Source organism: Lonchura striata, chromosome 10 (genome assembly GCF_050655825.1).
Source record: "Lonchura striata isolate lonStrDom1 chromosome 10, ASM5065582v1, whole genome shotgun sequence".
NCBI classification, from domain to species: Eukaryota; Metazoa; Chordata; class Aves; order Passeriformes; family Estrildidae; genus Lonchura; species Lonchura striata.
Genome location: NC_140712.1, coordinates 25149257 through 25176171, shown reverse-complemented (window position 1 = coordinate 25176171; position 26915 = coordinate 25149257). Strand labels below are relative to the sequence as shown.

At 45.0% G+C, this 26915-nt stretch overlaps 1 protein-coding gene across 5 annotated transcripts in view; it reads left to right on the top strand.

Annotated features, from left to right (window-relative positions):
- MAP1A (microtubule associated protein 1A) overlaps positions 1 to 26915 on the top strand; it is a 52896-nt gene that overhangs the window by 20857 nt on the left and 5124 nt on the right. For 4 of the 5 annotated variants that reach the window (XM_021541823.3, XM_085589101.1, XM_085589102.1 and 1 more), the window contains 3 exons: positions 16965 to 17047; positions 17442 to 17582; positions 18121 to 26833. In XM_021541823.3, the coding sequence (XP_021397498.3) occupies positions 16965 to 17047; positions 17442 to 17582; positions 18121 to 26833 (8937 nt within the window). Of the gene's footprint in view, positions 1 to 145; positions 277 to 16964; positions 17048 to 17441; positions 17583 to 18120; positions 26834 to 26915 lie in introns of those variants that run through there. The other variant, XM_021541825.3, reaches the window with a different exon arrangement.

The following is a 26915-nucleotide window of genomic DNA, read 5'->3' as shown; positions in this document are numbered from 1 at the left end:
TCTCTGTCCAAGCCGTTGCCTGGAGATCGCGAGCCAGAGCCTCACTGGGCTGGCCGCGGAGCACCGGAGCAGGCAAGGCCGCCCCGTGGGGGTGCCGGGGCCGCCGCTGCGGGCGCTCCGCGGTCCGCACAGGGTTAAACCGCGCTGCGCACGGGTGGGGCCGTGGCGGCTCCTCCCCGCCTCCGTGACACGGCAGCCGCTCGCCGCAGCCCGGGCCGTGCCGGCGCATCCTCCGCGCTCGGGGCAGCCGATCGACGTCGCTTCCCGGCCAGGATGGTAGGTGAATCTTCCTTCCCCATCGGCCTGGGGCGAGCAGCGAAAGGTGCCGGGGCGGTCGGGAGTGAGGAGCACCGGTATCGTGGAGGTTGCGGGATGGAGGCGGCGGCGCTTTGTTCGCGCTCGGATAGTGCTCGTTGCTTTGGAAGACGTTGGTTAGCCGGGGAGGACGGGCCTTTCTGGGGAGGTAACGGGGGATATCGGTGACGGCAAGCGGACCTGTCCGGGCTCTGCGCTCCTGTGCGCGGTCCCGGTCAGCTGCTGGGGCTGCGCAGCCCTGACAGAAGCGCAGGTGAGGAAACGCGCCTCCGCGGAGCGGTCACAGCGGGTGCGGGTTTATTTCCTTGGAATTTGGGCGGTTGAGCGGGATAAGTAATAAGAGGAGAAGGTGGCTGTGGATGGAGCTTGAGGTTTCTATGATCTGCGGACTTTCCCCCTTCTCAGCTGCTTGTGCTCGAGTATAGGAACAAAACCCAAATTCCCCAGCTGCTCAGCTGTTTACTGCACTTGTGTCCTTAGCTCAAACACAAAGAAGGACTTATGAAGATGGATTTAATAGAAGAATCTGGAGAAGGTATTCTGCATGTCAGGAACGTAAGGAGGTCCTGCAGCATTATGTTTTACTCCAGTATAGTCTTCTGTCCCTGAAGATGGTGTGGTGCTGGAGAACGGAGGAAGCGGTACAAGGCATGTCACAGATGCTGCCTTTGGGCGAGGCTTGGCGAAAGACAGTATTAGCGTCTGTATCACCGTTCATCTGATGCTGGAATGAGGCTAATGCCAGGCAGGAGGGGGGAGGGTTGTTAAGGTGGACTGTCATGCTATTGATTTGATGGAAGAGAGATACAAGGCCTATCTTATTTTGCAATTTCTCTGTCCTTTGGTGCTGCACACTTGCATATGAGTAGTCTTGAAATCTGACTTTAAGTTTCACAACAGTACTTTCTTCCAAATGTACACCAAAAAAGCATCCAAATGAGTCCAGTGAGTGGGAGAGGAAAAAGGGAAGGTTCTCCTAAAATGTGAGTGATGCAGCCTTTCAGTGGCAGAAGAGGCAGAAGATATGGCCAATCTTGGAGCTGATTTTCATTCTAGTAGTCTATAAGCAGGGACTTTGTGCTTAAGAAATGAGAGTAACAAAATGCTTTCTTTTTCCTAGCAGTAGTCTTTTGTCATCCCTCACCTTGCTGGACTGCCCTTGTAACACAGAGGGATAAGGGGCCAGCTGTCTCTTTATCATTAGCTCTCCTGCATTACCAGTGGTACTGTGTGATGATGACACCTCTGCAGTCACAGACACATGAGGTTCTATTTTAATAGGGTATCTCTGGCATTCATTAGTGTTGCCACCAGCAAGCTGCTAGTTAAAAGTGTTAAGTTATCTGTATGCTAGAGCTGAAATGTGTTGAAGTATTTCAAAATATGGCCTTTTATCTCCAGTGTTCAGAACTAAAGGAGCAAGAGCATAGTTTGGCACTTTGCACACACCTGGGTATATGGCCATGAATATCTGTCAGACACGGTTGTTTTGGCTAAGAGGGAAAAAGAGAAGAAGCAAAACCGTTAACCAGGGAGGGAGCAATGAAAAGAAGTCAGTAGTGATGCCAACAAAAGCCTTCTTAATATAGAAGAGAGGGGGCTGAGAGTGATCAGACTGGGACTGTCAGTGATGTAGGGAGGGGAAAAAGGAGGGAGCTGTAATCAGTGTGTCATTGATCATACACTAAGCTTGGAGGGGAGGAGCATGGCTGCTGCACACTCACACACGCAGAAACACACGCACACACACACTGCGGCAAATTCTGCAGCTGGTGCCTGCTGGCTTGTGACTGCAGAAAAAACAAGCTCTGGTTTAAATTCTCTGATCTCAGAGACGAGGCTGTTTCTATTCCAAGTTGCTCTGGTTCCACTGTGAAAAGCCCTGCAGGCTGGGCACTGTTCCAGAATGACAGGGATTCCTCTTCTGATGGGGTAGGGGTCCTTTTGCTGTGTCAGGCCAGTACCCTCTCTATCTCCTTGATGGCTCCATACTGGTTGGCTGCATCCAGCCTCTGTGTCTGTCCTTACAATTTCTCCAGCAAGTAGTTATTGAGTTGGGACACAATTTTTTTCTCCCCTCCTTTCCTTTCGTGTGATCTGGCAAGGCCAGGCTGTGAGACCTTCTGCCTTACTCCTGTTCTGCAGATAGAGAGATGTGTATCTTTGCAGTAGTTTCTTTCCTGACAAAAAATCTACCTCCTGTCATGTTCTTTTGCCACTCTTCCTCATTGTCTATCGTGCTGGCATACCTGAGTCACATCCTCAGCAGGTGTGGTGGTAAATGGATTATAGACTGGATCACAGGAGCATGGTGAGCAATTGCCAGCTCTTTGGTGAAAGCAGGGAAGCTGCATGTGTGTGAACAAGAGGTGCAATGTGTCTCCTAAGGGGCATGGCTGGACACCAGGGGAAGCACAGAAGAGTGGTTCGTCAGCATGAGTTTCTGTGGGATGTGGCTTGTGCTCTTTGTACGTGTTCAGGCACAGACCTTCCTAGGTAACTCCTGGGATGCATCTTGCAAATGAAGAAGAAACTCAGAAGCAGCTAAAGATGCAGTAATACATTCTTGTGATAAGCGTCTGAGTACAGAGATCTTAGTGGGTGCTGCTTCTAGCAGAGCCCAGGGTGCTTGCTACAGGCATTATCACAGACTTTCCATTGCTCCTTGATGGGCAGAAGAGAGAAGCCTCCAGTCCTTGAGAGGAGATGCTATGGGAACCCAAAGCAGTTCAGGTAGTCTGTTTAGTACACAGTGACCCAACAGTAATAGCTAGTTTAAAACAGAGAGAGTAACTTCCAGCCTGTTAGTTAGGCAAAAGTACCCGGGGAAGAAGGGCAGGTGATAGAGACTCTCCATCCATACCAGAAACTGTGTATGGGAGGAAAGAGAGCAAGCTATGTGTAAATGAATGCCTAAAATTTATTCTGGAGAGAATTTACTGAGATGGAAAAAGATTTTTCTTTCCCCCTCAAAAATCATGAACTTTCTGGATTCCAATACCAGCACAGTAGCTGTTGACAAGAAAGATTAGTGAAAGTATTGAGCTAGTTTGGTTCTAACTTCTTAGTTTGTATTATTTTTTTCTCCATCCCTTTAGAGGTGCTTGAGTGCACGGTACGAATTCCTCTCACAAATACACCTTCTGTGTTTGCAGTAATCACTTTCCTTCTAAAACATTGAAAATATTTCAATTAAACATTGAAATTAACAGGCTTCTACCAGTTTTGTGAAAGTTGGTGGAGCAGGCAAGTGGTCAGAGTCAGTGCCTTCATGGGAGCAGTGCACATCTGTTTGTCCTGCACTCCCCGCTCACACGCCAGCTGTCAGCCCATGGCTGTCTGAGCATGCTGCCACTTGCACAGTTGGTAGTTTTGGCTCACAAGTGGAGCTGAGAGTATGGCAGTGGACAGCAGGGAATGTGGAGGAAGCTGGGATTATGGTGGTGGAACAGAGCAGGGTGGACACACAAAAAGCAGTCTTTATTAGTTTATGCTTTGCTGTGCCTAAGCTCTGTGGCTTGTTTTTACCTTTGCTTCACACTAAGTAAATGGAGATAAATTTCTATGTGGTGAATTTAGATCAGTTTTCTTCTTCTCATAGCTTCCCCTCCAGGATTTCTTTAAAAGTTAGTATTGATGGCACAATTAGTAATGTACCCAGTTCTTCAGGAAGCCTCTGTCCTTCTGATGCTTTATTCACAGATGAACGTGAGCACTAATCTCCTTGGCCAGCAGGTTCTTAGTTCTCCTGAGACAGTCCTTGAAGTCTTGCTCCACTGATTTCTCAAATGCATAGAATAGTACTGGGTTTTTGTTTTTTTGTTTTTTTTTTGTTTTTTTTTTTTTAATGGGTAATACAATTTTGATTAATTTCTGCTTTTCTGAAAAGCAACATTATCCCAATATCAGTATTTGGAAAGATATTAGTGAACCCTTTCTTTGCTTTTGAGAGTAAAAGCTTGACTATTTCCTCCAAGAAGTTGAAGGCTGAGAATCACCAGCTGAAGGAGACTTGCAAATCACAGAGGGACAGGATTCAATATGCATGTCCGTTATCAATGCATAGTTACTGAATAATATTTCAGTAGCTACAAAACTATTGAATAACATTTGTCTCTTTGCACATGTTACTATCATTCACACACCTTCTTGTGAAGCCCTGGCAATTTGCTAGAACCTGCCTTGGGGCTGTAAAAGTTCAGTGGTGTTTTTCACAACATGCTATAGCTACAAACTCTGTTAAAAAAGCATGGCAGCATAACTGGCTTCCTCTATTGACTTTCAAGTTCAGAAATTCAGTTAATTGCTTTTGCACTTTGCTAACCCTTTATTTCACTGAGATATCATCTGTCCATTCTCTATTAAGCTTCAATGTAAAAATTTTAAGTAGTTGAGGAGAAAAACTAGAAGGAAAAAGCCATTAGTACCTCCCTTTTGAAAACTGTCTGAGGAATGTTGGTCTGTCATCAGGCACTCCAGATGATCTTAGAAGAGAAATGGGCAAGAAGCCAGTGATTTATCTTCTGGGTGACTAGATTTATGTTCTGAAAAGATAAATTGATAAAAATGAAGAGGGGTAAGTTAAGTTGCAGTACTTAGACAGAAATGCAGACACTACGCAAGCCATATAAGAAGTCAATGGCCTCAATCAAAAATGAATCCTTTGCACAAAAGCATTGTATAGGGTAGCTCTCTGCACCTTTGACCCACATAGCATCTTTCTGAAGAATCAGCTTGCAGGCTAATAGGTACAAGCATAATAAGTGTTTTAGTCCAGTTCTTGGTTGCTAGATTTATGTGTGAGTTTTATTTGTTATGGCTTTTCTTTCTTGCTGTTGGTCCACACTCAAAAGGCAAAGATCATTGCCAAGGAAGAGGGAGGCAGGGAGCAAGGAAGGCTTCCATGCCTGCATAGCTCTGAGGGAACTGAACAAGTGAGAGGCCCTGAGACAAGTGTTTGTGGTGATGGAAGCCTCTCCTGGTCCTTTTTATTCTCCCTGATTAGTAAGTTCAGTTCCTGATTCCACTGTCTAATCTGCAAGCTGAAAGGGACCTGATTAGATGGGGTGGCATTGGGAAGCAGGGACTCCTGAGATGAAGTAAGACTTAAGTGAGCTTGTTTCAAGCAGACTGGTGAGGGGCAGTGGCTGAGAGGACATAACGAGGGGAAGATGGCCTGGAATTACTCTGCTAGAAACCTCCTTGGCTGCTTCCAAAGCTCTCTCCCTTCAGTGCTAAATGGACAGGCTCTGTGTTTGTTGGCAGAAGGGACAGGAGACCTTGAAGTTCTCAACTTTGAAATAACTTTTTGTATCGCATTCATTATTGCTGTACTCCACCACAAATCAAATCCCAGGAACACAGACCACGCAGAGCATCTATCAAGGGTCAACTAGAACCAAGAGTGCGAAGTCAAGATGCAACAAAGAAAGCTGTTGCCAGAGGAGAGCTGCTTTTTCTCAAGGGCTAGCAGAATGCAGTCCTGGGCTTTACCAACCACCTCAGCCACTGAGTTCACAGCTGGTTTAATAACTGTATCTTCATGAGGGCTGACATTCAGCGGGTCATCCTAAAAACAAGCAAGGGAGAGAAGAAAAGCTATTTGAAATGAGACTGTTAATTGTATGGAATAGGAATGAAGTTTAAAGAGTCCAAGCAGTTGATGTAAATCAGAGGCAGGACTCTCTTCTAGAAATTTGGCATCTCAGTAGCAAAACAGGAGGAAATCTCAGAGTTATTTTCCTGTGTTTACAGCCATCCCCTCTTTTATACAATTAAGTTCTCCCTGCCTCAGACAGTTAATTTGTCATATTGATCAGTTGAGGGGAAAAAAAAAAGAGAAATAGAACAGATCATAAGCTGTGTCTCCAAGTCAGTCAGAGTCAGCATTTCCCAAATACTTCTCAACTAAGAGAAACATGCAGTTTTCTTCAGTCTGTGCTATGTTCTGGTTGGGAGAGCATGTGTTCTGGGATCCATATTCTTATTAAAATGAAGATATAATAAGCTGTCCAACTTCATGACTTACAGGAGTCTTCATCTCTGGAACCTGGGACAGGGTATCTGCCTCAGTGTCAATAGGAGTGGTTTTATGGGACCTCTGTTTCAGGGACTGGCAGCAACTCCTTGCTGAAGTCCAGCTGACGCAGGAATGGGAAATGTTAATCTGGTTTCCAAAGGGACCAGTCTGTCAGAAGTTTGTGGAGTGAGGACACCAGATAAGAGGGTATCTTAATGTGTGTTTAGGTTTTCTTTAGTGGATATAGCTGGAGACATTTAAGAAGTCACAGATTCAACTCCTCACAGCTGGAGGCCGTATCTCTGTGCAGGGTTTCGTTCCTGATTTATGTGAATGCCACACACTGTTCCTCAGCAGAAGTATGCAAGGCCTACATGAGTCAGCAAAACTGCTGCAGGGAACATAATATTTTTTGTGGTCAATCTAGCACCTGGCAAGCGAGGTAGAAGTGTTCGCCTTATCAATTATCTCAGTGGTGGTATAACTTCCAGTTGTGAGGCAGTAACTTCTGGAAATATATGAAACTGTTTCCAAAGTGAGTACCTGCATCTTCAATTAGTGGTTCTAAAGTGGCTGAGTGATCAAATTCTCCTTAGCATAAGAGTGAGACAGTGTGTGAAATTAGGGAGCAAAGAGATGGTTGCTATGGTTGACATGGTATAGAAATAGAGGTTGCCTGGGAGAGGAGCTGTAGATGGCATGAAAATATCACAGGGAGGAGGGAAGATGGGAAGCACAGGCAAGTGGTTAGCAGAAATATCTCCTGGGATGTGGCAAGTGCCCACAACCTCCCACACCTTAAGGAATATTTCATTTCCTTCTCTTGCCCTGCTGCTGGTTCACCTTTGTAGTAAATCCCCAGAAGGCAGTCAGTCACTACACAGAGCCTGCTCTTACCTTAAAGCATGAACAGTTCTCCTGGCATGCAGTAACACTATGGTAAGGTGGGTTATGAAATATCTCCAGCATTTTACATAAAAGGAAACCTGAGAACACTTTCAGATTCCTCAACCCTCTTCATCCTGACAGATTCAGCAATGTTTCTAGAAACCAGATCTTGTTCTCCTTCACTGCTGCTCGGTCCTCCCAGAGATACTCTTCTTTCTACTGGCTCACTGCTGTGTTTTTCCTTTCTCTGTCCCTCCTAGTATGGTTCTCAATTAATTTCACTTGTTCACCCTATTCCTGTTGAGAATCTTGATTCTTCCTTTGTGGAGCTGTCTTCTTTTTGTAGTTGTAAGTTCTCCAGTTGCAGAGTTCTGCAGCTTTTAAGGCTTTTGCTCTGCCTCTGAGCTGTTCTGAAGTTTGTGCCTTTTCTGTCCCAAATCAGATGCTCTCTTCTCCTCTGGTGTTAGCATGTCACAGCTCCTTTTACACTGAGAGAGTTGGAATACAGCAGTGTTTTGTGAAAGTGTATCTGTGACTAGTTGTTCTGTTTGTCCTCCTGAAGACAACTGTGTGGGTGTTCTGGTTGGATGCTTGAGATAAAGCTCTCAGAGGGGTACAGAATGCATCCCTAGCTCTGCTCTGGCTCCCCTGATGCTCCTGCACATGCTGTGTGCTTTTCTGCTCAGCCCTCTGTGCTGCACTGCCAAACTCCCTGTCAGGGCTGGGTAATTACCCGGTGACAGGTAATCCCTGTCACCCTTTTGTCCAGGTACAGAACCAGGTAGCAAGCTCTCTGGCCACAGAGAGCAGGCACAGACTTTCCCAGGCATTTTCCTGGGGAAGGCTGTGAGAAGATCAGAGAAAGACTGAGAAACAATTCTTATTTCCACTGTTGCACCTGCTGTTGTGCACATGTAGAATGTGTTATGGAGATTTGCTTACCAAAGAGTGATTTCTTAATTGGACATTGGATGGTGTTTGGATGGATTGACCAATTAGGTTAAAGCTGTATCAGACTGGTTGTAAGGGTTACTGAATTTCTTAATAAGTATAGTAGAGGATGATATAAAGCAATTGATCAGCCTTGTGCAATCATGGAGTCAGTGCTAATTATTACCCGTCTGGTGGCTTGCAGCAACAGAGACCCTTAGTGGATGTGTGGTCATAGTGTAGAGAGAGTGCTCCTCTACCTTCTACTCAGCTTCAATATAACTGGAATATGAGCAATGGTGGTCAATATGCCATGTGTACCCCAAATTCCCCTCAGTGTGCAGCTGGGATATTAGCTACAGCCAAAGCCAGTATCTGGAGATTTACCCTTGTTAAGAGGCATAAGTTGGTGTGGGTGTGCTTTCAGTCTGTATAGAATACTTTGCTTCATAAAGATGTTTGAATTATTTTCCTTCTCTCTGCACACTGCTTTGTACTTTGCTGTGCTTTGTTTATTCAGTTCCTCCAGATAAGGCACACCTCCTATTGCAGATCCACAGGACTTTATTTCAGTAGTACTGTGTTTTTAACTGTCTGATCTCGTATCTCAATATGAAAAATCATCAAACACTATTTTGAAATTTTCATAAAAAATAAAAACTCATACATATAATATATTCCTGCTTAAACACCATTGACTTCCCCTTCTTTTCTAGGTGCAGTTTAAAACCCCTCATTTTAAGCCCTGGTTGTATCTGTGACCTGTTGGGTGATGGTTTCCACTGCTCCACAGACAGCACATGACTCTGCCCTGGCCCTCCCTGACTGGGGCTTAGCACTTTGCTGCAGTTTCTTGCCTCTCAATTTTCAGATTATTTTCATACTTCTGTTAAAAATGTTTCCCTTTGCTGGTACACAATGAGTTTCTCTGAGAAAATCATGAAAGATCCCCTTTAAGGGGATAGATTTTTTTGATCTAGCCATTGACAAATAAATATTTCTCTATTTCTGCATTGTGTTTGAAGACTAAAAATAGAAAGTGTATGAAATGAATCTTTACAGTAGACTTTTTTTTAGACTATGAGAGGCAGAGCACTTGCTGCAGGACCACAAAGCCATTTCCTCATCATTCTCAGATGCTGAATCATGCTAGCAAGCTAAAACTACAGCACTTTCCCAATAAGCTTACAAAAATAAGTAGTTACTGCAGCTATCACATGTTGTGTCAGGAGGGAAGGAGGCAGTGAGACAGCCCTTTTGCTGTGATCCCTAGTGATTTGTCTGAGCCCTTTGCTCTGCTCATCTCTGCAAAAGCAACAAAGAATGGATGTGCCCAGAATTTCTGGGACCACTGCATTACCTCAGGCTCTGGCAGGCGGTGGTTAGGCACCAGTGTGCACAGCAGCCACCCACCTAGGACTCCGAATCGCTCTTAGCCTTTTCTGGGGGGTTTCTGCCAAGTTCTAGCTGAGCTCTGTTGCTGCAGGCCCCCAGCCAGGTAATAATTAGCATTGACTTCATGATTCCAGAAGGCTGATCAATCACTTCATTATATCATACTATACTATATTATTAAGAAACTCATCACCTTTACAGCCAGTCTGATACAGTCGAACCAGATTGGTCAATCAATCCAAACACCATCACCGGTGACCAATCAAGAAATCACTCTTTGGTAAACAAATCTTCACTACACAATCCACATGTGCACAACATCAGGTGCAGCAAGTGAAGATAAGAAATGTTTCTCATTCTTTTCTCTGGTCTTCTCACAGCCTTCCCAGGAAAATGCCTGGGAAAGTTATCTGTTGCTCTCTATGGCCAGAGAGCTGCTGCCACAGTGTTCCTCACTTGGTATTTCTCTCCTTACCTTGCCTGCACAACACTGCCATTAAATGGTAAGGAGGAACAGTGTGTGACTTGTCCTGTTATTGTGACAAACACATCCAGGTATATCCCTGGGATGCAAGAAACTGTGAGTTCCTGAGCTGGAACCACCACATGAGGACCTGAATGGTGAATCCATAGTAATTGGCTATCTACTCACTGCCAAAGCAGACTTTGTGTTTATTTTCAAACTCCTGAGCATACCTCACTAGCTGGTAGAGCTTCTAGGTCTCTGTCAGCCAGAGCTGGTCCTGTCTGCCAGCTGTATACTGTTCAGGTTGCCTGCTGGAGGAAGGAGCTGTATGCTCTTCAGGTGCTGGAAGTGTGATATTTGCTTCCAACAAGGGCACATTGACTCCTTTCCCTCACTACTGGACAACATGTGGCAGCCCTGGTCTGGCAGAGGAGTGACTCCATAGTGCAGTTGAACACAGGATGAGAGGCAGAACTATGTATCTTCACAGACAGGATGAGAGGCAGGACCCTGCCCAGAGTTTAGTGCAGAACCTTTTCTCCTTTTCCTCTGGCCTTTACAATCTCCCTCCCAAGGAGCTGTGGCTTGCTGTACTTGGTACAGTCCTGGAGTGCTGGTGAATGACTATGTTGTTTCATTCTCTGAATGGACACCATTTGGGGCTGGATCCTTTTTCTTACATTGGCACTGAAGAAACTGCAGTTGGAGACTTCACAGCCTCAGAATGAGAGAGTCAGTTACTATATCAGTGTTATTATGTAATTTCAGAGTGAAGGAAATGGCAGTCTTTCAGCTTGCACTAGCTCTGCAAATATATGTGCTTTAAGAACCCTAGGCATGGTTTGACTGTCTTCAAAGGTGGACTTTGTTCAGTAAACATCAGGAAGACCATGTAATCCTATGCTCAGCTCTTTGCTGAAGTGTAGCAAAAAGGTATTGAGCCATAGCAATATCTAGGATCTTCTTGTTAGAGTATTTTCAACAGTATCCCCTTGAAGAGGGATCTTCATGTCAGCTGAGACATCCAGAAGTGAGGAAGAGTCAATTTTTAATCACTGTGGCTTGTGAGCCTTGATAACATTTTCAGACTCTAAAACTTCCGCATTTTTTATCAAGGTGTTATTGGCATTCACTTTACAGGTAGAACCTGGCCTGGTAATAAATAATTTTAGGGACAAAGGAGGGAGGAAGGGTGTGGGAAGGCCTAAGAGAGGTAATGAGGGATAAAGAATGCACCTTGGGTGGGAAAGGGCTGATTTCTTTGTGGTCAGGCAAGCAGTCTCCATCCTCTGGACGAAAAAGTTGTGGGAGCTCTGCAGCCCAGATTTGCACCTGCTATCAGACAGGTACACAGACTGGTACTGAGTTTTCTTTTATTGGCTAAACAGTCCCACCTGGCTTCTCCTCTCATCAAGATGTGCCAGTCCTTTAATCATCTCTTGGCCCCTATGTTCATTCTGATTTGTTGTACCAGTCAGAGCATCATGACTGATTTCAGCACAGTCACCTGAAAGATAACTCAGTGCTCTCGCCTAAGGCATCATTTCACAAAGGTGAGAAACTGAGACCTGACACTTGGTCTCTGATTTCAGCATGGTGAGCTGTAAGTGTGGTTCTTCCAGTCCTGATTAACAGAATAAGACCTCTGAAATTCGTTGATCTGAAATATTAAAGAAAATAACAAGCAGCATCTTGCATAGCTATCCTTGACAGCTCTTCAGACTAGCCCAGAATTTATTCTGCAGCTACAGGGGCTTTAGATGCTTCCATTTAAAACAGCAGAACACAAGGTTCTGCACTGTCAGCATGACCTCCTTTTCTGCCTCTACAGCCATCTGTCTGTTTGTAGGATCATCTCTCTCTCTCTCTCTCAAGCATCCTTTTTGTCACAGTTACCCCAGTGCATTGTCCTTTCTTCCAGCCTAGTGTGACCTCCACAGAAGAGTCCTCTCTGCCTGACTGCTGAGCACTAAACCCACAGCATCTGCTCCTCCGTTCTCTCCCTCTGCCTCTTTGCAGGTGCAGCCCTGAATGGTTAGTTCATTCCCACTCCAGAGTCAGTGTGGTTTCGCTCTTCACTTGCTATCCTCTACCATAACCAAAGGAATTCTACACTCAAGGGACCATATAATCAGAATATGTTATTTGGAAGGGATCCGTAGGGATCACGAAGTCCAACTCCCTGCTCCTCACAGGTCTAGCTAAAATGAAACCATATGTTTAAGAGCATCATTCAAATACCCCTTGAACTCTGACAGGCTTGGTGCTGTAGCCAACTTCCCCAGGGAACCTGCTCCCAAGGCTGCCCACCCTCTTGGTGAAGAACATTTTCTAATGTCCAATCTGAACTCTCCTGATGCAACTTCATTATATTTCCTCATATACTAGTGCTGGTCACCAGAGAAGGGAGACTAGCAACTTCTCTGCTGCCCTTCTTGAAAACACTGTGAACAGCAAGGAGGGTATCCTCAGCTCTTCTAGTATGTGAGCTATACACAGTCTTTAAAAAAAAAGAATTCTGACTTTTCTTCCCTTCTCAGCATTAGTAATGGAAATCCACCCTCTAGCCCAGATTAGCTGTTGTTCACCACCTCTGGGATGTTTTGTGTAGTGCCTCCTGGAGGAGGCACCCATGGGTGGTTGCTCTATAGGAAGGAGCTGTATGCGTCTCCTTCAGGCCTTTGGGTTGAGGGTGCTGATATTTCTGCACAATGGTAAGTAATGTGATCTGTGTGGAGAAGGCAAATACCCTGTCTCTTTTCTGAAAACTTACTGTGGTGCGTTTGTGTATTAAATCTTTCCACATGTTTAAATGTTTCCATATGTTATGCAGCAAGCACTTTGTGTGGGTAAAAGGCAAGTAATGCCATGAGTCAAAAATACTTAAAAGACAGACATCAAGTTAGGAAACAAATGTCATCTTTGTGCAGCATTCAGAGGTAAAGTACAAGGGCTTCATTATTTCCACTACTAGATACAAAATTGATCAGTACAGTAATGATGAAGAAGCACGGAGGTGGCTGAATTTGTAGATGATGCAGTTACTGAGATCTAGAAAAGTCTGTGAGGAACTTCAGCAACTAAATTGCACAGTCATGGTGTCCATTAAATTCATTGTCAAAAAAAGCAAAATCAACCACATTAGAGAAATTAAACCTTCTAGACTCCCTAAAAGAGCTTAATAGTTTCATGGCAGGGTGAAATTTGGATGTCACTGTGTACCCTAACGGAAGATCTTTATTCGGTGCAAAGCTAATTTTAGGTTATATTATGATGCATAAAAAATAGGTGGGGAATAATACACAAAATATAATAATGACACCCTGTGACTCTTCTGTGTTCGTGCTTGTATACTTCTGTTCTTGCTCATCCCAGTGACCATAGGGATAGAGGACAGCAGTTCCTTGGGACTAAAGAAACTGTCCTCTGAAGAAACAAATGGTAATGACCAGGGCTTTTGCCTTGGTGGGGACAAGATGGATGGGAATGTTTCCTAGAAGTGCATGTGCACAAGGGTCATTACAAAAATTAGAATGTGCCTGGATACACAGAGTGAGGGTTCATACAAAATGAGAAATGCAATGCTACTGAAGAGAGGATATTTATTTAATGTAGCAGCTTCTGAATATAGTTGGAGAGGACTACACAGGGTCAGGGATCTGTGTTCAGAATGCACCTGGAAATGAGCTGTGTCCAGATATTTGTTCCAGGTAAATTGAAGATGTCAGTCTTCAGGAGCCTGAGAAGGATATTCTTGTACTGGTCAATGGAATTGAGGGATTTTCTCATTTGCAATGCATGCATTTCACTGTGATAGAGCTCTAATAAGGACAAATACCAGGAAGTGACCTGAACAGTGTGCTTCCAGTCACCATGTCTGAAATGTCAATCATACTGCTACACGTTCCTGGTGCATGTGGTTTTTGTTAGTGAGAGGAATGATGTGCCAGGCTGTGAGTTGAAATCTTCTGTCTGTACAGCTGCTACCACAGGCTGTATAGAGAAAGTGGCCAGCAAAGAGCTTCTCAGCCTGATAAATGCTTGGATTCACAGAGGCCTTGAGTGTGCAGCCTTAGCTGTGCACCCTTAGACTGCTACTGGCTGGGCTGGGAAGGCCACTGCCCCAGCTTGGGGTGAATAGGGGCTGGGGCATGGGCCACGTTAGGGCACTGTGTTGCTGCCTTACTCACACTTTGCAGTTCAGCCTGGAGTTTATGTGCTGTTCTATTTGCCTCTGAACTTATTTAAAAAACAGTTTGGGGTATTGGTATGCATGGGTGTGTGCGGTGAGTCCATGTTTCTGGTGATGGCCTATCTGTACAGCTCTGCTCCTGTATACTCCCAAGAGTCAGCTGCTGCAACTGGAGAGGGAATCTGCCCTGCAGCATGTCAGGAGCAAAGCTATGGAGGGCTGGAGTGCTTCACAATGTCACAGAATTGGTAAACTGTAGGCCAGAAGAGACTTCTTGGGATTATCTAGTCCAATCACACTTGTTCAAGAGGGGTAAGCAAAAGCAGGTTTCTCAGGCCTGTATCCAGTTGCGTTTTTAGTATCTCTGGAGATGGATGTTCCACAACCTCTTTGTACAACCTATTTCAGTATTTGACCAGTCTCACAGTAAAAACAGTGTTTTCTTGTGTTTAGATTAAATCGCCTGTGTCTTAATTTTTGCCTCACATCCTGTCACTGAGCACTTCTTAGAGTGCCTATCTGACTTCCTCTTCTTCATTCCCTCCCATCAGGTATTTATTTATTCATATTGAAAATATCCCTCCCCCACACTCAGCCTCACCTTGTATGAAAACAATTCAGTCCCTTAATCATCCTCACAGCCCTTCACAAGACTCAGTCCTTCCCCATTCATCCCTCCCATCTGCCAGCAACTGCTGGCCCTGCAGCTTGAGCTTTCTCTTTCTTCGTGCAGGGGACTTTCCCTGCGGGGTGAGGTGCTTCCAGCAGAATGCTAACAGCCAGGCTTTGTTTACAGCCTCAGCGAGGACAGCTCAGCTGTCTGGGCTGGGACTGCGGGATGGCAGTGTGAAGCAGTGTCTTCATGCCTGTTAGTGCTGCAGATGGGCACCAAGATAGCAGAGGCTGTGTCACTTTGTCCCAGTAGTAACGTTGAAAAATGGGGGCAGATCACTTCTCTTCTGCATGGCCCAAGCAGCAGGACTGGCATCCTGGCATGGGGGAGCTGTGTGGATGCTGCACTATGGATCCCTGAGAATCCAGAGTGCTCCTTGTCAGCACTTCTGGGACATCAGCAATGCCTTCACAATTATCATTGCCTCAAGGATGACTGGGGTTTTATTTCTTTTGGCTGCACAGAATGCCCCAGAACACCTCCTGGGCCCTCCTCACCTGTGCCTCCTCCCACCCTCCCATGCTGCTCCCCATGCCTTACTTGCAACATCCCTTCTGTGCACAGGGACTTGCTTCCCAGTGTCTCCAGCCTATTCCACATCAAGTGCCAGAAATGCCACTGAACTCAATGCATTTTGCACAGCGATGGTTTGGTTTTAATCTGGAGGGACAATTTTTAGCCTAACTGAAAGACAAGTTGAGAAAGCAGCTAGAGATGCCAACTACAAATAATTCTGCTGAGAGTTTAGCTCTCTTTGGGCTGAAAGCTACCTTCTGGGCTTATCTGTCTGATTAATTGCTAGTAAAACATTCCAGTAAAGTGAGTTTGATTTAAAGCTATGCTGAATATTGACCTTCCATCCTTTCCATCCTTCCACCAGATTGATAGAACTATTTAAGAAGGACTGAGATCTGCCTAGAAAGAGGCAATGGGAGATTGTGGAGAGTGGAAAGAACATTGTCAGCAAGCAACAGTTGTCTAAAAAATGCAAAATAAAAATAGTTGTTCATTTTCAGTGAAGATCTATGGACCTACAATGTCTATGAGGGATTAAAACCTATGAAAGTCTTAAACCCTGTGAATTATACATTCCAGTAGTTAAGTTCTAAGTGCCTGGCTTTTTGAGTGGATGTAATGTCCAGAGGTAGGTATTAGCAAAGACTGTAATAATAAAAGGTTCTGTGCTGCCTGCAGTGATCAGGGAAATGCTAAGGGAAGGTGCTGTATGTTGTCCTGCATCCCAGAGCTGTCTGATGTGGACATACAGCAGTGGCTCTGGTCCTGGCTGTCAGCATGGAGACACTTGCTACCCTTCTGTCTAATAATTTAATAGGGCCCTGGAATTATGGTAGCATTTTACCAAATATCTGTACAATGCCCATGCCAAGGTGAGCAAAATTGCTTTTTTGCACTCCCAGGATCTTGCTTGCTCTTTGGCTTCTCCCTTTTTTCTCTAAATATAGAGAGAGAACAGAGTCCTGTCTTGTTTCCTATTTGTGCCTCTGACAGGAGAATGAGAATTCTTGTTGTCTAGGTACTTCCCATAGCAGCAACTTAGGGAGTGCACATTTGGATTAAAGAAAAATGCTTCATTAAAGAAAAAAACTGTTACGAATGAGTGGAGACTCATACCAGCGCTGCACCACTCCAGTGAAAGCTGAGTTGGCACCCACTCACTGGCTCACAGAGCCCTGTGGTGGGTAGGGTTTGGACAGTGCTAGAGCCACCTCTCTGTGGTAGTTGCGATGAGGGAAGGCACTTCTGTCTGGAAAGGAGAAATTTGTCTGTACCAATGTTTACAGACACAACCATCTGGCACGGGCAGGCAGCTCAACATGCCTGGCTCTGTGGACTTGAGAATATGTTGGAGCTGACCGTGCTGATCCAGAAGAAGGATTTCTTTCCTTGTTGTTGAAAAGAGTTTGGTCTGTTTTATGAGACTTGGTATCACACTGGTCTTGAATGCAAACTGAAGCCTTGCAAATCAAACCCACACTGAAGTGGAATTGTTGAGGCTAAAATATCAGTAGCTGGATGCTGTCTTATCAGCTTCTCTCATCCTGTCGAATCCTTTTTCTTTCCTCAGGCCAAAGAACTCTCCATCACCGGAGTGACACCCTGGACACGGTGATCCTGGTAAATCCTAATGTGGACAGCATTGTGTCTGAGGTAAGGACCAGATATGCCATCAAGTTCTCTCCACATCAGCTCTCCTGCCCTTGCTTGACATGGAGGTCATGATTATCACACTTTGTACCTTCTGGAGAGTGCAAACCTGCTGCCAGTCTGCTGCAATGTGTGGTGAAAAGGCCAGGTGTTCTGGTCCTGCCAGTAATCAGGATATACACAGTAACTCTGATGTGACATGGAGCTGTGTTGGGCAGACAGCAGCAGTGTCTTCCCTCTTCCATAAGCCACTTCCTCGTATGTAGAAAATGTGGGGTTTGGCTATTTTTGAATAACGTGAGTTGTAGCCTGTTGGTGGGATTGGGATTCTGGGTGCTGGCGTGGAGTACAAGTAAATTCTGACGGCAGCCCTCTGTCTCATCTCCTGTCTGAACAGGTCCGCTCACTTGTGTGTGATTCATCAGCCCACAAACTGCTGATCCTCTGTGGTCAGAGCTCAGACCAGGAAGGAGACTTGGTCCTGCAAACAGGGACCTTCACTTACCAGAAGTTTGCTGAGATACTTTCAGATCCGGAGGTGAGTGTGAGCCATAATCCAGCACACCCCCTCCTGTTCAGAGTGCATGGTAGAATAATGCAGCCTGCGCCCTCCTTCAGGTAATCTTCAGGCAGATTTGCAGACAGATGGGTTTTGAAATCCAGCAAAAAATTGCATACTGTAAATAATTCATGTTATTGTTTTGAGAATCTTGCTTTAACTGTCTTAAGTTTTCCAAGGTGCAGGCATGGGTGATTCCTTTAAGTGTTCAGCTTGAAATAACTTTCCAAACTGGCTCTGCAGGGAACAAACACTTAAAATTTCTTAAAGTGGGTCTTAACATAACTGTGGGCAGCTTCCAAAAACATTAAGAATTTCAAAAGAGAGCATGGTTCTATGCATTGATTTTCCATGGATTTTCAAACTATTTTGTCTACCCCCAGTGTTTTCCATTGGTAAAGTGCTCATGGTATCTTCAGTATTTCTGCATTAACTAGCTGCATTTTTTTTTTTTTTAAGTGCTGTATAGGTCCCAAAGCTCTATTTGACTTTTATTTGTCTGTGCTTATCTCATTAGGTCACCCAGATTCTCAGCAACTCTGATTCAGACACCAAGGCCTCTCTTACTGTGTCGTGCCTGGGAGAAGGAGCCTGGAGCAACCTTGGGCATCCTCGATTTCAGGACATTATTAATCTGAAACTGAATCCTGATCCAGTTCTACCAGAAATGGATGGGGTGTCTGAATTTGCAGAATATGTCTCTGAGACAGTTGACGTGCCATCTCCATTTGATCTCCTGGAGCCACCTACCTCAGGGGGTTTTCTGAAGCTTTCTAAGCCCTGCTGCTACATATTCCCTGGGGGAAGAGGTGATTCTGCTCTCTTTGCTGTCAATGGGTTTAACATCCTTGTGGATGGTGGCTCTGAGAGGAAATCATGTTTCTGGAAGCTGGTAAGGCACCTGGATAGAATTGACTCAATCCTGCTCACCCACATTGGTGCAGACAACTTGCCCGGCATCAATGGGTTGCTGCAGAGGAAAGTTGCTGAGCAAGAGGAAGAACAGTCCCAGGGCTCTACCAACTACAGTGACTGGATGAAAAATCTAATTTCTCCGGAGCTAGGGGTGGTTTTTTTTAACGTTCCTGAAAAGCTGAAGATGCCTGAAGCCTCCATGAAAGTAAAGAGGAGCATCGAAGAAGCATGTATGACGCTGCAGTATCTCAACAGACTGGGCATTAAATCAGAGCCTCTCTACAGGGTGGTGAGCAGCACCATTGAGCCCATCACACTCTTCCACAAAATGGGAGTGGGTAAGCTGGACATGTATATACTGAACCCTGTCAAGGACAGTAAAGAAATGCAGTTTCTAATGCAGAAATGGGCTGGCAATAGTAAAGCAAAGACTGGCATCATTCTTGCAAGTGGGAAAGAAGGTGAAATTTCTGTTCCCTATCTCACATCTATCACAGCCCTAGTGGTATGGCTACCAGCCAGCCCAACAGAGAAAATTGTAAGGGTTTTGTTTCCTGGAAATGCTCCTCAAAATAAGATATTGGAAGGTCTTGAGAAACTCAAGCACCTTGATTTTCTGAGGTATCCAGTGGCTACTCAGAAAGATATTTCTTCTGGAATACCTCCACCTGTGCTGAAGCAGACCAAAATTAAACAAAGAACTGACAGTAAAGAGAGTCTTAAGTCTTCCCCCAAGCCATCTGGGACAAAGCAAGTCAAGAAGGAAGAAGCAGTTGAGGAGGGGATTAAGGAAGTAAAACCAGAAGTTGTAAAGGATGCTAAAATTGAAAAAAAGGTTAAGGAGCACACAGAGAAAGTTCCTGAGAAACCTGTTAAACATGAAAAGATAAAGACAGAAACAAGTGATGCTCTCAAAGCTGAGAAAAGAAAATTGGCAAAAGACAAGGCTGGAAAAAAGCATCTCAAAGAGAAAGTATCCAAATTAGAGGAGAAGAAAGACAAAGAAAAGAAAGAGATTAAGAAGGAGAAAAAGGACTCAAAAAAAGATGACGGAAAGAAAGATGAGAAAAAAGATGCAAAGAAAGATGATAAAAAGAAAGAAAACAAACCAGAGCTCAAAAAAATTTCTAAACCAGACTTGAAACCATTTACCCCAGAAGTAAGAAAAACATTGTACAAAGCAAAACTTCCAGGCAGACTCAAAACCGAGAAGATCAAAGTAAAACCTGAAAAAGAATCTGAAAAGGTACCTGCTGACTTTAAGACATTACCAATGGAGAAGGCACCTGTACAAGTGGATTCAGGAGAGACATCCATAGTGGAACAGAGGTTAGTCCTGTCTTCACCAGAAGATCTTACAAAGGACTTTGAGGAGCTGAAGCATGAGGAGAGAGGGGCCTTGCAGTTGACTCAAGAACTGTCTGATATGGAGGTTAGTGATAAGATTATGAGACCACCTGAAGCAGAGATAAAAGACTCTGTTGATATGGCTGGTCAGAGTAACCTTGAAGTGGATCTGATTTTAAAAAGAAAGATCCCTGACCAAGGAGAAACTACTACTGATACGGAAAAAGAATCATCAGCAGAGGAAATGGCAGTCCATCAGTGGGAGCTGAGGGGAGATACTGCTGAAAAAGTAGAGGATGAAAGAAAAACAATAGATGAAAACCATGACATAAGATACTGGGAGGGAAAAGCTGAGCAGGGCAAGGACATTCAGGTGTTACCTGACAAAGAACACCTGCCATCACACACAGACCTCTTGGCAAAGGGTGTTTGGCCACCAGTGTTCAGAGAGGAAGAAAAGGAGGAAGAGGAGAAAATCTCTTTGGACAGAAAACAGAGGGAAGCAGAAACTTGTGAAAAGTATATTGAGGGGACAGAGATACAGGAAGAGGGTGAGAAGGAAAAGAGTGATGTGATAGAAAAGGCAGAACTGGAAGAAAAGGAAGAACAGCACATGAAAGCAGAGGAGAAAGTGGAGAAGAATAGAGAATTCTGTGGGCTGAATCAGGATGATAGGGAGGACAAACTGTTTACCATTACAGAGAAGGAAAGAGAATTTAGTTTCATGGATGAAAAAACCAAGTTACTTGGAAAGGACATAACAAAGGAAGAGTCGTATCTGAGCAGCCTGCCAGTCCCACCAGGAGCAACAGCAGAACATGTTTCTTATATCCAAGATGAAACTATCCCCGGCTACTCAGAAACAGAGCAGACTATTTCTGATGAAGAAATACATGATGAACAGGAAGAGAGGATCCCACACTTGAAGTATGATGTCAGTGCCTATAATATTTCTGTTCCTGACCATCCAGGCTCTTTTGAAGCAGTACGTGGAATACAGGCCATGCCTCCTGCTGACCTTTCAGCGAAGGGCTATGCTGGGCAGGAGTCTGAAATCCTGGCATATCCTACAAACATTGTGGCAGCACCTCTAGCTGAAGAGGAACACATATCTTCTGCTACCTCCATTACTGAATGTGACAAGCTTTCATCTTTTGCAACATCAGTAGCAGAGGATCAATCTGTTGCATCCATAACAGCACCACAGACAGAAGAGACTGGGAAAAGTTCTTTACTTCTGGACACAGGAAACAGTATGCCCTCTTCTAGGACTGAAGCAACCCAAGGTCTTGACTACGTTCCCTCTGCTGGCACAATTTCTCCCACATCATCCTTGGAGGAAGACAAATGCTTTAAATCTCCACCCCCTGAAGATTTCCATGCATTAGCAGAAGCAGAGAGGAAAGTGGAAACTCAAAAAATGGACCTTCATGAGGAGGCAGAAGATGAAGAAGATGAAGAAGATGAAGAAGATGGGACTCCAAATATTGAGATGCCTGAGAAACTCCAAGGGCATTACAATGCCCCCGTGTTTGCTCCTCAGGGATGCCCTGACAATGTGATAATCAGTGTTCCCACTGAGATGATGCCTTTATCCACTGAAGAAACACCATTTTCCCAGGCTGACTCTGCAGAGGCTGAAGAACGATGCACGAGTCCTGATGACAGCACAGTCAAAATGGCCTCTCCCACTCCATCTGGCCCCACCAGTGCAGGGCACACACCCTTCCACCAGTCTCCAGTGGAGGAAAAGCTTGAAACAGTAGATTCGGATCTATTTGAAAAACAAACAGATGCTGCTGCCAAGAAACTGGAAGGCCAAACTTCTGTTGTGGTGAAGGGAGACAAGGGTGAATCTCTCAGAGAAGACAAGGCATCTGTGGCTAAATCCAGACATGAAAGAGAAGTTCCTGGACCTGTGCAGCACAAACTGGTTTTGAGCAGTGATGTTCCAGTATCTCCTGAGGAGGAGGTACAGGAGCAACCAGTGAGGAGGGAGGAGCTGCCCTGGCTCTCTTACCACAAGCAGGACACGGTGGTGATTGGGGAGGATGACAAGCATCCCAGCACAAAACACTTGTCCTTCGAGCCATTTGCAGCCACAGGAACTTCTCTAGGAAATGTGGATCTTCCACAGTTCACAAGCCAAAGCAAATCTAAAAATGACAGATCTTTGCAATTGTCACCAGATGGCATCAAATCACCTTCTTTTACAGAAGAAACGATTGGTAAAGAGAAATCCTCAGATATTTCTAAGAAAGTTACTACTGAAAAAGGAAAACAGTTATATTTCACAGGAGACACCTCAGAAGAAGAGAAATCTCATGCTTTTATTGAAGATATTTCACCAGAAGAAACAAAATCCATTTCTCTCACTGAGAGTTCCAGCAGGAAAATCTCTTCAGATGTTTTTATTAAAGGAATTTCTCCAGGAGATATCAAAGCTCTTAGTTTCACAGAAGAGATATCTGCAAAAGAAAAAACTGTGTCCAGCTGCACTGACAAATTCTCTTCAGAAGCTGTGAAATCCATGTGTTTCACAGATCAGAGCCCAGTTACATACGAAAAATCACTGGAAATTTCTGCCAAAGAACTGAAAGAAGCATCAAGATCTTTTCCTTGCCCAGAAAGTAGTTCAGTTAAAGACACATCACCCAGAGATTCTTCAACTGAAGAAATGTCTCCAGATGACAGCAGTTTATTTTCTGCATCAGAAAAGGGCCTGTTGAGGGGAAGAAATGCAGGCATGGATTCTCAGGAAGTATCTCCAGATGCAAAGGGCTTACATTTTACAGAATCTAGCCCAAGTGAAGATAAAACATGTTCACATGTTTCTCCTGAAGGCATAAAATCTTGCAGGTTCAAGGAAGCTCAAGGAAAAAAATCTCCAGAAATGGAAAAGCTTTTCATGAAAGATTTAAGTTATGAGAAGAAAGTGTGGTTTCCAGAAGAGGTAGAAGAGGTCCCTGTTCAGGGAAGGTGGCAGAGGTATGACAAAGAGAGGGAGAGTACATTCTTGGATGAGGTACCAGAATTTGAAACAAAATCCCTTCCTAAATTGGGAAAGGAGGAGAACCTGTCTCCTGCCTTGCCTGGCAGCCATACCTGGAGAGGAGCAGAAAGGGAAGCATGGGGTTCTGCCTTTGGGTATCTTCAGGAAGTGAGAGACAGTGGGAGAGGAGGGCAATTACCCAATGAGGAGGATGAGGAGCTTCACCATGCTGAAGACAAACCCATGCTACTGCAAACAGAAACTGAATGTTTAAAGATGGAGTCATTTGATTACAAAGAAGACACACAGAAGGGTGCCAAACCTACATCAGAAACAAAGAAAGTGGATGTGATTCCTGCTGACATCACTGTCCCAGAAAGAACACAAAGGGGAGGTTCTCCTTTATCTCCTCAGTATGTCCCTGGCGAGGAAAATCAGGCCAAAGCTTTAACTGGAAACAAAAAAAGTCAAGAATTGTTGTTGACCTCTAAACAAGATTGCTCCTGCTTAGACGAGGAGGAGAAAGCTGTCCTAGATATCTATGCAAAGTCATTAGACCAAATTCTGACATCTCCCCTGTCTGCAGTGGGAAAGGAGATAGAGGCACCACCAGGAGCAGAGAGGCCCTACAAGTTAGATCAGTGCAAGCCACCTTTATGGGAGGATGTCCCATCAAAGATGTCTGAAAAGAAATTAGATATCAGTGATTTGTATCAGGAAATAGATTGCAAATACAAGTCAGGTATCAGGCAAGAGGATGACTGCAAATCCACTGAGGGTCTGTATGACTCTACAGGAAGAAAAGAGCAGACAGCAGCAGCATCTACTCTGTTGCAATCTACGAGAACAGCAGAATTTATTGCAGAGTCCACAGAAGGGAGTGCTGAGCTGTCAGGGCAGTGTGCACATTCTCCTCCAGCAGAAAGCCCATGTCAAAAAAGTAGTGATGCTGTCAGCTGTGCTGGGGCTGTGGGTGCTACCATCCGAGGGGTGTATCCTCCAGAGACCTATTCCAGGAGCTCCCCTGAGCCTTATTCCTATGAGGAAGGGGTCTGCACACAGAGAGATGATGACACTTCCACAAGACAGGAGCCAGAAGAAAGAGAACCAACTCCCTACCCCGATGAAAGAAGTTTCAAGTATGCTGACATCTATGAGAAGGTAATTGTGTCTGGAGTGGGACCCTCCCCCTTCACAGCCATGGGTGCACACAGCCCAGGTCACACTGACAAGGTGCCAGTGACAGCACTGAACTCTCAAAAAGGTAAAAATTTTCATGTGTCTGCAAAGGAAGAAGAGTCCTGCCTTTATACCTCTGCTGAGAAGGAACTGTCATCTCCAGCATCCCCTAAGGATAAAGCAGATGCAGTCTTTGACTATAGAGACATCCATGAAAGATATTTGCCCTTGTCTGAAACAGGGAAGCCTAGGACATCAGAAGGACAGGAAAAACTGAATGTGTCTTCTGCTTTGCCAGGAGAACTGGACTCTGCACTGCACCCATCATCTGCAAGTGCAGCATTTGCCTCTCCCACCATCACAACTGATACCTTTTATCAAGAAAAATCATCCACCTATATTGATGCTGGTTGTCCAGATGAGAATATAATTTTGTCTAGCCAGGAGCATGTATCTTTGTCTGTGAAATCTGAAATCCCAAATCCCAAGGATGTCTACTATGAGAAAGCAGGTCGAGGGGAAGAAAGTGCAAGTGACTCAGAACTAGAAAAAGGTGCTAAGGAGAAGTCTGAAAAAGAGTCTAAACTGCACAGCCCTGCTGAAGCTGCAAGTACTGTCTATACACGCATCTCAGCCATCAGCAACTTCCCTGTCTCAGACCCCTTCCTGCAGAGCAAACGTCAGGAGTCCCTTTCACCCAGCTCTGCTGCCTCTTCTCCCTCTGGTCCAGGCTGGCAAAAGAAATATGAAAGTAGGACAACTGCATCAGCTGCTGTTGTGGAGACATATGTTGCTGGTTACAGTGACATGCCAGACACAGACAGAGATGAGCAAACTTCAGAAATGTGCCATGATTCTTCACAAAATATAGAGGTTGCTGAAAAATCCACAAAGGAATCCCATTTCTGGGTAGCAGATTATCCAAGTGCAGCAGTGGCCTCCGAGTGCCAAGAGCAAGCCATATACCTGAAATCTGCTTCCAGCAAACAAACAGAAGTATACGAACAGGGCCCAAGGGTCAAGAGCAGAGGGATGGATAACTCTTCCACATTTGAAACAGCCAGCGCATTCAACAGACATAAGCAAACCTCAGCAAGCCATTTAGGGGATATTTCTCTTTCTTTAGAGTCTCCTTGTGCTTTGTTCTCAGACCAGGGAAACAAAGATGAGTACTTGGAGGTTTCTGAGAAAATCAGCAGCCTTGATTCATCTTTTCCTAAATTCTCACTGCTGAGTCCATTTGAAGAAGACAAGGTGTTCTCCAAAGGTGTGGAGAAAGAGTCTGTCACCCAGCAGCAGCTGAAAGATGACTCTTCCAGCCTGTCAGAGGAACCTTCATCTGACGCCACCACTCCTGTGATACAGACTACAGCAGAAAGTTTCTATTCCCATATGCTTTCCACATCCACAGGCGCAGGAGTAGAATCAAGTACCAGGAGTGCTTGGGATGTGTCTCCACTGGTTCCAGATAATGCTGTGAAAATACATGCAGCTGAAACCAAAGACTTTGTCTTTGCTGAAGAACATGGGTCTCCATTTCCCTGTGGCATGGGTGACCACACCTTGCCATGCAGAAAAGAGTGCCAGGGCTCAGAGCCCACACCATTCTCTGCAGAGCAAGAGCAGCAGCACTGTGGTAGCAGCCCAGAGCAGAAGGCACCATTTGCAGAGCAGCCATTGCCACTGACATCTCTTCCTGACGTGTTGACATCATTTTCTCATCGTCAGCACAAAGATGAAACCACAGCTAATGGTCCAACAGAGGTGAGCACCAGTCTGCCAGCTTTCCAAAGCACATACCATGCAGCGGAGGCAAAAGATGAAAAAACATGTCCTGATTCTGACAGCAGTTTTTCTCCATGCACAGGCAAAGAGGAAACAGAGAGGCAAAGCCGTCCTTCCTCTCTGATGTCCCCTGAAAACAGTTTCCAGCCATTTTTCCCAGATGTGCAGAGGGGTAAAAAAGCAGAGGACTGTGGAGATGCTTCCCATGACATGGAGACCCATTTAGGAGGCAGTTCTGATTGTGGACAGAAATTTTCCTCATGTGAATACAAGCAGAGAAAGGGAGAGCTCTCTCCCTCATTCATCAACCCAAGCCCCCATGAGCTCTCTGACGACAGTGACCTCTCACAGGAGGAGGGTCACCCTTCAGTGCAGGGGAAACCACCCCACACTGGGAGCAGTCCCATGCAAAGTGCTACAGTGGAGGAAACTCCTCCAACATCAGTGAGTGATTCTGGAACCTCCCAGTCAGACTCCGATGTCCCTCCTGAGACTGAAGAATGTCCATCCATCACAGCAGATGCCAACATGGACTCAGATGAAGATGCTGATTTCCTCCCAGTAGACAAAGCTGTGGGGAATGCTCATCATGCCAGTTCTAGGTCCAGCCATGATCCTCAGCCTGTTCCAATGGTAGATCCCCATCCCCACCCTCCTCACCCTGATGTCTGCATGGTAGACCCTGATATATTGTTAAATGAGCAAGGTATGAGCAGAACTGATAAAATTTCCAAGAAAGACATAAAAGAAAAGAACAAAGGTGTGAGGAAGCCTTTGAACAAACCTAAATCTTCTTCACCTGCCCGGAAATTAGATGTGAAAGGGAAACGATCACCCACGCCTGTGAAACAGTCATCTGACAAATCTTCAAAATCTGTCGCTGCCAAAAAAGAAAGAGATGGAGGAGAAAAGCCCAAACCACGTGGTGCGCTGATGCCAGAGGATGAGTTATCCAAGAGCAGTCACAGCAACCCTGGCAAGAGCCTTGTTAACGGCATCAAAACAAATCCCGGTAAGAAATCCTTCCTGAAAAATGCATTATCTCTATAGGTCCAACACAGAGAAAAGCACTAGGTTAAACACAGCAGAACAGA